Source organism: Glandiceps talaboti, chromosome 21 (assembly GCF_964340395.1).
Source record: "Glandiceps talaboti chromosome 21, keGlaTala1.1, whole genome shotgun sequence".
Classification (NCBI taxonomy): Eukaryota; Metazoa; Hemichordata; class Enteropneusta; family Spengelidae; genus Glandiceps; species Glandiceps talaboti.
Genome location: NC_135569.1, coordinates 10,203,506 through 10,217,329, shown reverse-complemented (window position 1 = coordinate 10,217,329; position 13,824 = coordinate 10,203,506). Strand labels below are relative to the sequence as shown.

The 13,824-nt window shown below is 36.7% G+C and overlaps 1 protein-coding gene across 1 annotated transcript; it reads right to left on the bottom strand.

Moving 5' to 3' along the window:
* Window positions 1–988: 988 nt before the first annotated feature.
* Window positions 989–9,800, bottom strand: LOC144451188 (uncharacterized). Its single transcript, XM_078141987.1, has 10 exons — window positions 9,545–9,800; window positions 8,742–8,867; window positions 8,245–8,421; window positions 5,552–5,860; window positions 4,951–5,424; window positions 4,202–4,549; window positions 3,349–3,522; window positions 2,818–2,997; window positions 2,017–2,211; window positions 989–1,203 (listed from the first exon to the last, which is right to left on the bottom strand). Exons 1-10 carry the CDS (start codon window positions 9,798–9,800, stop codon window positions 989–991), a joined length of 2,454 nt encoding a protein of 817 aa, XP_077998113.1.
* Window positions 9,801–13,824: the final 4,024 nt, after the last annotated feature.

Genomic DNA, 13,824 nt, shown 5'->3' with positions numbered 1-13,824 from the left:
ATGTTTGTATTTAATATTTAGTGTGGCTTTGTTTATATAGAAATCTCCAGCAATAAATGTACCACGTGATCTACAAATACTCTAAACTTTAATAGTTTGATTAGGTTGTCGCGTGAGGGCGCTAATCGAAACAATAAAGAAAAGTGACCAAGACTCGATCATTCTTGGTACCAATGTAGCTACGATATGCGCTCCACATCTATTTATTTTGACCAAAAAAAATCATGGTTACAGACAAGAAACAGTTATTATCTTGAAAACAAAGGTTGTAGAGTTACTGTTTTCTCTGTATTTTTTTATCAATGTTTACATACTAGTATGTGAAAGTATGCTCGACTACTAAAATAATTTCATACTTAGAAACACAGACCACCATCCTTGGTGGAGGGTCTATGCATAGACAGTGGAGAAGAACTGTCTATGTTAGAAAGTAGAACGTTACATGAGTAGAAGAAAGAATTAAAGTAAGAAAGATTTCATGCACATGCTGTTCAAGTTAGTGACAGCATGTATATTTATTTGTATGTACGGTGTGTCTCTGTCTCCCTCCCTCCCCCCTCCCTCCCCCTCTCCCTCCCTCTCTCTCTCTCTCCCTCCCCCTCTCTCTCCCTCCCCCCCCCTCTCTCTCTCTCTCTCTCTCTCTCTCTCTCTCTCTCTCTCTCTCTCTCTCTCTCTCTCTCTCTCTCTCTCTCTCTCTCTCTCTCTCTCTCTCTCTCTCTCTCTCTCTCTCTCTCTCTCTCTCGCTCTCTCTCTCTCTCTCTCTCTCTCTCTCTCTCAATAGACAATAATTTGCAACAAATGACATACAAGTATACGTGTATGCAATTTCTCACTATATTGTAAAATCTCCAAACTTTAAAATAGTCATGTTTGAAAATCGTAATGATGATGATATGTTTACAAATCACAGAAGAAGAATTATAATATATGATACGAAAATATCTTTAAAAAAACACTCAACATCTAGTGTTCTAATTGATATGCGTCGTTAGTCAGAGCTAAGCCAATCTATCATATTTGGGTCGGATCCAGGAATGGATCGGTACAGCTTCCGTTTTCTTCGACGATCTCGTAGTTTGCAAATGATGAAACACAGGAGTAGTAAGCATACACTGCATACGATAACCATAAAGATACCAACATATTGTAGACTGACTTCTGATTTCTGAAGCATATGCTGAATATTATCAATATTACTAGTTCCTGAAACGTGAGAAAAGATACACATTTTTCATTTTTTACATATATTTATTACTGTGCTAAGCCTTATTTACATCGTAATCTGTTTCACTGTGTCTCACTAACCACTTGTAATGCTAGCAACAACAGATTAATTTAGCCATGCCCCCAATAGCAGTTATCAGCATGCCTGTTTGTAGATATTTACATACGATTTGCATTATCAAATTATGTAAATCATGTTGCTCTTATGTTCATCTCAACAAGGCTACATTTACATATTGACTTCATTTGAATATGGTCAATTAGACTGATGTACATTATCACTCCCCATTGTGACCAATCAGTTTGAATGTTCATTTACATAATGACTTCATTTGAATAAAGTCAATTAGGCTGATGTACGTTATCACTCCCCACTGTCACCAATCAGTTTGAGTGTTCATTTACATAATGACTTCATTTGAATATAGTCAATTAGACTGATGTATGTTATCACTCCCCATTGTAACCAATCAGTTTGAGTTCATTTTTTCATAACAATGCGTTTAAACTTTTATAATAAAAGTCTGCATGGTGTCACATTACTTCATTTCACTTAGACAAAATGTTGCAAGAAACTGTATTCATTCAATTTGCTATCTTAAAGTGTAGCATGTGCAGTTTCTTATTGACTTCTGTATGGTTGTAACAAACAAAACCAGTGAACACTAAACTGCAACAGGCAATAGTCTGTGATCAGACATGAACAGCAACGACACAAAATCTATAGATAATACCTATGTATTGAACCACTGATAGAATTAAGTCACAATTAACGTCACCATGGTAACTCACCTGTTTCAGGACAACTGGTGTTTCCATGGCAATCTTCTGTCTGTTTATAGAAGTCACCACAAGGTGAAGATTGGCTGTTGATTATAGATGGTGTGGTGCATGTATGAGATCGTGTACGATTACCAAAACCACATGAGTTTGAACAAGGTGACCATGGCAACCATTCTGACCATCTACTTTTGGTTAAGTTAGGTTCTGAGATTAAAAAAAATAGAGAGAGAGAGAGAGAGATGAAAACAAGATGAAAGACAATTGAGAAATTGTCACGCAAAATTGTGCACCGAAGATAAATAAATTAGAGATATTTCTTTGGGAACAACCTCCACAATGATGACTTTTGATAGCACAGCTTTACATAGTCTGGATGCTAGTCTGGATGCTATGTGGTACATTGTATCAAATCTCAAGAGAGATCTTCAGATTTGATGCCACAGATAACATTTAATACAGACTATTAGTTTTACAATACGCTTATGTTTCACAGATAATAGTAATAATCTTCTACATATACTGGATAAGTTCATTAAATGTATATAATATTCCCAAGAAGTCCATTGAGGGCCATCCCTCATGGGTTCAGTGTTAATGCAGAAGGAAACCAGAGTACCCGGGGAAAACCTGCATTGTTCAGTAGAGTCAAACTGAATGACACTCTTCTTACTTACAGCGTGGTAAATTTAATCAAACCCTGAATGGGTTCGAACCTCGACCGCAGTGGTAAGAGGCAAGTGGTTTAACCACTCAGCCACTGACAACCCTTAATACAGTATACAATTGTAAGGTTGCCAAAGTAACACCAACCTGTTGGTTCTTTTAGACACTTATCTACATCATCACCATTATCGTCATCATCATCATCATTATCACAGTCCTCAGTGTCAACTTCATGTCCATCACATGGCTTGTCCTTAGTACGGCAGTGACGGGTACGTTCTCTCAGACCATCACAACATGACGTCCAGCTACTCCAATCAGACCATCCTGTAAATATAAATGGAAGTTATATGTAATCAGTAAGTGTCATTACCCTGTCTGATATAGTGAACAGTACAGATCTAGAAACACTGACTGCTAAAACACAATTTCATTCCCTCTGTTATGTTAATAAGGAAACAGACGCACAGCGAATGATGCATGTAATCATCACATTGGCACACAATCTAAATAATATGGACTGATTCTGAAAGAAACATTTACTTACATAAAATGTTGAATATTAAAAACTAAAAATTAACAAAAACTAAAATATAAAATGTACTCATGGTGGGGAACAGTGATATCCTAGTACATTGTAGCCACATTTAATGTGACACAATTATATAATACGTTTACCTTCATCATCATACACGTCACAAAGATCGTCCTCACAATCAAGTGTTTCTATGATGGGACCATTACAGCGTTGTCCATTTCCTTTAGGTACTGGGTTGTCACACTCTCTATGACGATCTTGTATTCCGTCACAACAAGGTGTCCATTTCGTCCACTCTGACCAACCACCGTCAACTGGATAAAAGTAAGCATTTTGTTAAATTCAGATGTTTGCATAAATGGGTGAACTGTCACAAGAGACAACATTACCTAGAGTCAGGGTAGAACCAAGTTTAAAGTGGCCATATGGAAGACAAATGGATATTTATTTTGGATTTTGAATTTATATAACAACTCCACCATGATTTCAAACTTGAAAACAATTGTGAAACAGCATCAACCAAATCCGTCCTTTTAAATCAATAAATTGTGAAAAGCTAAAAAGTGTATAAAAAGTTTGTTGTTACACATACAAAAACAAATATTTGACACCTTTTTTTAAAAAAAACCTTGCAATTTACTGTAGTTACAAAATATATACCTGGCCAATGTTCACATTGTTTTCCAAATATAAAAATATTGTAAAGTTGCTGTCAATTCAAAATCCAGACTGAATGACTACCCGGTTCTCATCCAAATAACCACTTTAAGACGACACCAAGGAATGGACAGTTCTGTTGAACACTTACATTTTGCCCAAGCAAATATTGCACGAAAAAAGAGGGACACAGACAGACAGACAGACAGACAGTCAGACAGACAGACAGTCAGACAGACAGACAGACAGACAGACAGACAAGCAGACAGACAGAAAAGCCATTATCTATACATACAGTACAAACAATCGAACAGACAGGAAGAAAGATGCACTTACCGTTACAGGGACCAGCATTACATTTCTTAACTTCCTCACCGAACCCAACACAACGCAAGAACTTTGCTGTATTCGTATGATCACAGAAACGACGCCGGGCTTCAGTGCCAGAACTACATGAAGCTGAACATGGTGACCAGGGTTCCCAATTTCCCCACTGAGGTAATACAATAGTTGTTGTCTCAGGAAGAGCAGGAGTGGTTACGATGGTTGTCGTTTTGGGATGATTAGGAAGTGTTGGTACTCTTTCAGCCAATGGTTCGTGTTTTGGCGTTTTCAGTATTTCTTCCAGTTGGTTTAAAACAGCAAAAGTATGGGGACTCTCACTGGTAGTAGTTTCCACAATATCTAATGAAAAAAAACCCAAAGTTATACAAAATACCAGATTGTAAATCGATATGACATTATGTCCACACTTTGACAATTACAACCACTTTCTTAAAAAGTACAAGATGCTACAGTGTTGGATTCAGTTGCTTAATAAATTCTTTGACAATTGTCATTATCACATGACAAGTCAGTGTCGTCAAGTATTACCAACCACCTGTCACCAGATCCTTAGTCAGGCAAAAGAAGCATCCACGATAGGACGTGAAACCATTACCACTCACATCAACAGCATGTCCAGTACGATAGACTGCAATTTCTTATATTTTAGCAGCAAGTGTCTTGAAACAGCTGTAAGAAAAGAGCAGAAGGGGCACAAATATACAAATTGGGAGGGGAGGGATGTTGAAATAGAAACTGACCTGTAATGGGTTCCTCAGTTGGCTTGTTGATTAACCCTGACAACAGATAAATGAAACGGTCATGCGCAGACGTCGTATCCCCAATTGTATGGCCAGCCTTAGCATCGTTAACAACTTGTTCGACTTCCTTCAAATGATTGGACAATAACTTGGCAAGAAGAGCTGTATTATTCATCAAAATATTCTGTAATAGTTCCATTAGACCTTCAGCGTCATGTTCATTATCTTTCTGACCCGTCCCGAGCTCATCAACAAATCTTGCTAAATTGTTAACTTGGAAATTTAATGAATTGTGATGTTCTGTAGTGCTGGTAGTGTTCTCACAGTCTTTAACAAGACATTCAGACATGCCAATCCATGCTCCTGGACAACTTTCTGACTGACATCGCCGAAAACGGAATCTCTGTCCTTGTCCACAATCAAGGGAACATTCTGACCATGCTGACCAATCCGCCCAGCCAGTCTTAATTAAGTCTATATGTTGTGATGATAGAGAAAAACAGACATGGTTAGAACAATAACAAAAGTACTGAACAAGTTTTGAATGATTTCAGGTATATAATCAAACATCAGATTGTGTGAAATGTATGGAATTACTCACTGTAACAAGGCCCAGCATTGCATGTTTTCAGTTCTTCACCAGGTCCGATGCAATTCATAACATTCAAAGTACTTTTTAGATGACAAGCCCGTCGTCGTGTCTGCACTCCAGAACTACATGATACAGAACATGATGACCAAGGTTCCCAATCACTCCAAAGATTTGGTATTTTCTGAATTGAATGCTTTCCAAGTGTTGTTTTTTTATTTCCCTGGAAAATGTTTCTTCTGGCCTCGGATACTTGATGTTTGTGTTGATGTTTAGTTTTGATTTTATGTTCATTTTCTTCACCAACACCACTTTTCTTATCTGTATGAACAATAAAATGATGAGATGAAAAGTTCCATGAGATGGATCAAATGAAAACATTTGATAATGCAAAATTTAAAAGAAAATTTATTTTGAACAATCTTGTGTAAGGAAAATGAGGCCAGATTTTGGATACCGTTGCAAATTATCAGAGATATTTTCGAATGGCAAAGAAACATTTAGGCGTACTCCTTGTATTTTAACATTGTGAAAAATTTTGTATGCAAGAATGTAATGTGTCAAATGTGTACATCATTTTAAATTTGTTTTCCTATGGATAGCAAGTACTTTAAATAGCTAGAGCCAAAGATTGCAATGCTATGTGTCATTCTTTAAATTAGATGCGAATGTCAAGTTGGCGATTCACAATGCAGTTTGACACAAATCTGACACTTAAAGTGCACTTTTTAATGGAAACTGGCGAATGGTTACTCAAACCTGACCACACATATCATAAGTATATTAGCAATTTGACATTAAAAATGGTCTGGGAACAGAAAACAAAAGTTATTTCCCTTACCTATAAATGTTTATTGTGCAACAATTGAACTTGGTAGATAGAAGCATAGAAGCAATATCCTTGTTCAACTATGCGTGCCATGGCCAACTTTCTTGAATCTACCAGAAGAGAATTCTCATTTCTGATAATTGAGTGAAGAATCTACTGCAAAGATGGTATCACACAAATCTCTGGCACTTCTATTATTGGGGGTTTGTTGTCATGGGAACCTTTTGTATCTGATGGTCTGATACGGTGGAAACATCTTTGTCTGATGGGCAGCATGATGTCATATGGAATCATCGTGGCTGGTGGGCAGGATGACGTCAAGTTGTACGTTCTCTGTCTTGATGCGAAATGTATTTTTTTGACAGCTCCATGAGGGAATCACACACAACCTTTTACTAAAGTTTGCTAGTGTCACTTTTTCACGGAATCCAAATTCGAATTGCTGCACAACAACACTTTATAGATTAGGGAAAACTTTTTGGCTTCATACACAAAAACAAACAACAAACTGTAATCCAAATATGTACATCCAACATACGTATGATCGCATGATATCTCAGGCAAATAGAAGCTATTTCAGATTTTATATACAATTATATATACATTGTCATTCCAACACGACTATTTTGATTTGTCAGACTTTTTACATTTATGGCAAGGCTTTTACCCCAGTGCACTACCTTGCATAATGTTTCGCCCAACCCACACACACGAGACCTCAATTTAATTTTCATCACACTCACACTACAAAATGAATATGCATAGAAGAAAATTCCTAAATTTCATTATTGTTTTAATATCATAAGGCAGATATCGCTTTGGACATGACTGTAAATTTGAATTAAACTGCACTTGATATGATCATGGTTGGGTAATAGCGTTAATTCATTTTAACCAATGAAATAATCTTTAGTGATGGATGGTTATCACATGGTTTTGTTCTAACCAATGATATTAACTCTCCTCAGAGATATGGATTGTGGTCAAATGGTTCTCAATATCTCATCAATACTGTCATTCAAGTTTTAGCTCATGGATGGTATCCTAGTCAAACCAATCGATAGCATTTGGATCATCGCCTGCCTTTGGCCTATATCGTTTGCGTTTTTTCTGCCGCCTTCGTATTTCCCAAACCGTGGCAAAGGAGAAGAGTAAAACTGATGCTAGTATCATTATGATGCCTATAACAAGCAGAAGACCTTTGAATCTGTCCTGTGTCCTTGCAAAGATTTCTATACCTTCGTCTGGCCCTTTAGTGCCGAAAAACAGTCCTAAATAAAAATGAGGGAAAACCGACCCATCACTTTTGAGGTGTTAAAATGATAGGAAACATAAATATAAAGGTGTGTCATATAAAGGTTAGGCATACACTGTGATCATACATATTAAAAGTAACAGTGAAAATTAATCATGATAAGTGATATGTATTTCTGGTACACCATCCATTCTATTATTATAGGGGCATAGATATATTTCAGAAGGGCAATATATATATGTATATGTATATGTATATGTATATGTATATGTATATGTATATGTATATGTATATGTATATGTATATGTATATGTATACTAGTATGTATATGTATATACAATGTATATATAATATTAGCATATATATACAATGTATATATATTAGTATATACATACAATTTACATATATATATATATGTATATATATATATATATATATAAGTATATATAAATACACACACACACACACACACACACACACACACACACACACACAGACACACACTAAAACTGACTATTGACAAACATAGGATGTGATGCTGGCTTTGACATTTTATCACAACCTGGATGTGTAACCATGGTAACTGATGGTCTGGTGAATGATAATAACAGTGGTACTTACCCCTATAATATTCCTCACATTGCAATTTGTCAGATTGACATCGTCTTGATTCTGTTGTTACACCATGACAATGTTGGCCATTTCCTTTTGGTGTAGGGTTGTTACACTCTCTGTGGCGGTCGTGTAGTCCATCACAACACAGTGACCAGCTTTCCCAGTGTGACCATCCACCATCAACTGAAAGAAATTTAATGAAAAGGAATATGATAATAACATAATGTGATTAAATAGGTCCCCTGATTATTTTGATTGTGCTCAGGAAGGGGGTAAAAGAGTAAGATTGCATACTCACTCACTTCATTCTGAGAGAGAGAGAGAGAGAGAGAGAGAGAGAGAGAGAGAGAGAGAGAGAGAGAGAGAGAGAGAGAGAGAGAGAGAGAGAGAGAGAGAGAGAGAGAGAGAGAGAGAGAGAGAGAGAGAGAGAGAGAGAGAGAGAGAGAGAGGAGGAAAAGTTACGTCACTGGCAAAAAGTACATAACACTATTATGTTTACTCACCGTTACAAATGATGTTAGTAGTACACGCCCTAATTTCTTCACCAGGTCCAGCACAACCCCTTGAACTATCAGACCTCGACAGGTGACATGAACGCCTTCGTTCCTGGATGCCAGAATTGCATGTAACTGAACATGGTGACCAGAAGCCCCATTCATTCCACATACTCGGTGTGATTTCGTAGTGTGGTGGTGGTGGGGATGATGATGATGATGATGATGATGATGATGATGATGATGATGATGATGATGATGATGATGATGATGATGATGATGATGATGATGATGACGACTTCCTATTCACTGTTGGCAGTTGTCCGGAAATTTCTTCAGCTAATTCGTTCAAAATGTATGAAAGAAAGGTATTGCCTTCCCCTCCTGGGGTGAAATCGCTCTCTGAAATGGAAGAATTCGTGTTTGTGATCAAGCAATCCAGTGTGACGGCTACGGGACAAATTAAATGATACCGTAGATATAAAGAGTCTATGTTGTATTTCGTGGTCAGAATGTTTCAGTTCTTTCGAAAAACTACCGGAAATACAAAAAACACACAATCTGATGAACAAGAGGCTCTAGATAACTCATATTTCATTAAAACATATACACGGTATTACACCGTGGAAACGTTTCACTCGTGTACATGTTTTTATCATTTCGACTAGTTTCATATCATTTTAAGGTTTGCCTTTCCCCTCGAAAAGATTCTTGTCGCTTTTTTTTTTCCACAGGATTAATATTTAAATCATATGCATGTTCACAAGTGATATTTTATTTTTAAAATGGTAAAAAAAAAAATTCAATCCTACCCGTTTCTCCATGCCTCATAATTGGCTCGTTTATCAGCTTCGACAGGAATGAAAATATTACACTGTCACTTGAGGGCGCCATCTCAGTTTCACCGAGTTGTTCTACCTGGGCAATATCGATAGCTTTTTCAAAATTCTTGAAATGATGTGAAAACAGCTGTGCCAGCAGTATCGTGTTATTAGCCAAACTACTTTCTAAATTATTGTGTTGTTTTTGTAGATTATGGCCGTTCTGTTCATTCTCATTTTCGCCCATCTCGAGGTCACGAACAAAGCTTGCCAAATTGCTGACTAGAAAGTTAAAAGGACTATTCTGTGCAACGTGTGAATGTTTGCAGTCTAACTCAAGGCATTCGGATACTTCCATCCACTTTCCAGGACAACTTTTTTCCTCACATGTTCGAAGTCTGAGTCTTTCTCCTCGTCCACAGTCTACTGAACAGTCCGACCATGGCGACCAATCAGTCCAAGTCGAGTGAACAATGTGTATTCCTGGAATGTGACAATATATATAAAGAAGTGACATACAGTGAATGCTGATACACTGAAATGTAATTTACTGTTTTACATGGTACTAATCTTGAACTATATAATTTTAATCTACTGGCGGTTGTGACTAAATTACCTACTGGCGGTTATGACAGTAGAGACCACCTGTTTGATTCGTACAGTAAAATCTAGGAACTGTATCATATAATATTTAGGAAGTCAGTTTACCGTACGCGCGACCGAGTTGACGTCATGATTTAGTGGTTCAAAGTCATCGTTGAGAAATTATGCATCAAACGAATAGACAGGCTATTTACCACCGAGCTGTAAATCACGATTACAGTCTGGGAGATGAAATATGCACCCGGCCTTTCGAACACTCTGTCAAAGTACAGTCCTGTGATTTTACATTGTAAACAATTTATTGAGTTACAAACAAGGATTTGGTATGTTATTTAACTTTTTTTTTTCAAGTAGAAAAGCTCAGTAAAAGTTGTTTTATCAATTAAAAATCCAAAATAAATACCCGGTACCCTTAGCCGTTATATTTTGTTACGAGTTTGTCTCCGTCGGAGGCTAAATAATTGACGAATTTTTCATGCGTTCACGGTGATGAACAAACTAACATTATAAGTAAGAAAACAAAGCAAAAAGAGAACGAAAACTGACCTGATACAATCGATGTGACACAAATGAGGAGACTGAGCCGCATCCTGGACAACTGAAGTATGTTAACTTTCAGACAGTCTTTTCTCAGAAACTTATCATAGTATGTGAATGACAAAGTTTGGCGTCGAAATAACCCAATGGATGCAACCCGAGATCCCACAAAGTCTATTTGATATAACTTTACATCTTTGCCTTCCCAGAAACTTGTTTTCCGTACGTGATTTTGTTGTAAATTACTGTGTTCGATTCCAATAGAATGCCGTTATTCCAGCTCGCGCGGTGCGTCGTTCCAATATTCGTCACGAAAGTACTTCGAATATGGAATGCCACGTTGAATACGGAGTCGCTGATAGTTCGAATTCTTTACACACTGACAGAATTGCGTGTAATATAATTTCGTGATATTTACAACAACAAATATGTGATTGACCTAAAAACTTACCCCTGACCAATCGATGGAATTGCGTCGGATTTATTCTATATTCTTTGTAGTTTGTGTTCTCCAAGCTACCGTCGATGCACAAGGTGAGGAACTTAATTATTTTACTAACACGGTGAGGGTCTCAAAAAAAGTTAGTGAATCTGATTAAGCTATCAATTCGTGTACATAAAATACTGAGTGGACCAAGGAGTCAAAATATTTGTTTGTTTTGTTACTATCACTCGCTGATATCAAGGTACAAGTTATACTAGTAATTGAACCATAAAGGGGTCGTGTGATTGAACAAAAACTCTAATTTTCAGATCGTCTAATACTTGTCGGACCCGGAGACAAAATGAATATTATAAAAGCTACAGAAAAAATATGAAAACTTGTTGTCAATGAATAGAAAACGGATCGTTTTCTAAATAGTTGCACGCGTTAGCATCACATGGACTGTAAATACTCACCCTCCCCTCCTCCTCAATTCAATAACAGTGTACAACAATATTTCATGGCATTAGTCACCATCAAAGCAAGTCAAATTTAGATCAAGTTGAAATTCAAATCACACAGATGAGCAAATACGCATGTGCGAAGGCCATTCACATACGCTTTATCCAGGATATTTTATTTTCCTTGCGTGACACGCATGATGAATTGAATTTCCATACATTTCTCCCCTCTCAGCTATATTTGTTTCCAAGACAACAGAATGTGACATCACCTCAAAGCCTCGGCTTTGCGTGATGAGTCGTGACGTAGGCGATGACGCATCATTTAGCATAGAGGTAAAGGGTGACAAAAATCTTAATCGCTTACGATGGTACAAACACTACATGGGACTAAAACCATATTTCCACAGGTGAGTAAAAATTAAGGTTGTATATGCTATGTAAAAAAACATCATGTTTTTGTTATTTCTCCATATTTCCAATTTTATTATTTATTTCCGGAAACAATAATTTTGAACAACTTCTTTTAGTTACAAAGAGCGGCTTACAATACCTGGAACTCTGGAAGAAAACATGCATCTGCTGAACGACGGTTTGACTTTGACAATTTCTCCAATAAAAGATGATGATATTTATGAAACCAAGTATTGGGCAGAACTGTCCAGCCATAATAAGATAGAAGATGAGGAAGAAAAAGTTATAGAAAAATCTGAATTGATGGAATATGATGTTCAGAATCCACCTATGGGTAGAGTTTACTTTGTTATTCAAAGTCACTCCATAGGTAAGTAGTAGGTGCATGGGCCTATAACAATAGGCCCAAATGGGGAATGATGTTATGGTATCGGTGTGTGTGTGTGTGTGTGTGTGTGTTCTAGTTCCTGACGACTGTGTTCCGATATTACACTGTTATCTTCACACATTACAGTACTGTGTGAAGATAACGTAGTGTAAAATTGGAACACGGTCGTCAGAAACTAGACGTGTGTGTGTGTGTATATGTATATATATATATATATATATATATATATATATATATATATATATATATATATATATATATATATATATATATATATATATATATATATATATATATATGCATCTGTGTCTGTGTATATGTGTGTGGGTGTAAGTGTACGTCATTTTGTTCCTATCCCTCAGTATCTCAGAACCAGTTGGATGGCGTGTAGTAAAATATGCAACAAAGATTTTTCTTTATCTTGAATTTTCTCTGATTTCTTCCTCCAAATAAACGTATAGTGTCACGAAGAGCACTTTAAATTACAGAACCTCATAACTGTGTGAGTGAACAATGATTCCTAAAGCCCCTCCCCCCCAGGACACCTCGCTATTCTACAGGCAGAAAAGTTTTTTGTGGAAACCAGTGCTTATTTCTTTGGCCACTCAATATGCATAAATTAAGACATCGACATTGAGAAGTATGTGTGTGTGTGTGTGCATGTTACGACTGGGTCAATTGCAGTGAAGTTTGTTGTATATCATATACCATGAATTGACTTTTGGGAAGAAAGCATAAGGAATTACTATACAAACTGATGGAAAGTGACGGATAAACTTATCCGATGTACCAGATGGAAAAATGAGAGTTCTTTTGGTTAAAGCTAACACTATTTTTTTCTGTTTCTACTTCTTGACAGATCTGGGGCCTTACCTTCCTGGTGATCATTTACATATTGAGCTGCAAGATTATTACTCAATACCACAAACAGCAATCCAATTTTTCTGGGAAAAGGAAGAATCTCCATTAGAACACAGAGTTCTGGATGATATCAAGGATAAAAGTATGGATATCCCACATCTCCGGGATAATGACTTTGGTGTTTTAAGTGTCAATGTCTATGGAAGCAAGGACAATATTCCAGGAAGAGTGCAAATCGCAGAAAGGAATTTCAATATTGTTTTAGGTAAGACAGTTTTTAAAAAAAAATAAAAAAATATGGACAATTAGCCAAGTCAACCAAATTGTATAATCGGGAACCTGGTAGGATAGAGGTTGCTATGTGAAGGATTTAATCCTTGCACGTATAGAAGCTTCAAAGGATTTATGCCCCCTTTCCCCCCACCCTCCCCTTCCCCCCCCCCACCCTCAAAGTAATTAAGGAAGCAAAAAATGGTGGTTATCATCAAAAACAGTGAATTATCAAGAAATTGTTTTTAAGTTTCATATGAAAATCACTGAGAGACTGAATTAACATATTTTCCATCATTTTTATTTTCTAAAG

What these genes read in the sequence shown, in the direction of transcription:
- LOC144451188 (XM_078141987.1), bottom strand. Translation starts at nt 9,800, where the DNA reads ATGGGCGAAAATGAGAATGAACAGAACGGCCATAATCTACAAAAACAA. An exon ending in GTGTCTAAAAGAACCAACAG is followed by an intron (nt 2,212 to 2,817) that starts GTTGGTGTTACT and finishes TTTTAATCTCAG; the next exon opens with AACCTAACTTAACCAAAAGT. An exon ending in CACCAGTTGTCCTGAAACAG is followed by an intron (nt 1,204 to 2,016) that starts GTGAGTTACCAT and finishes CTCACGTTTCAG; the next exon opens with GAACTAGTAATATTGATAAT.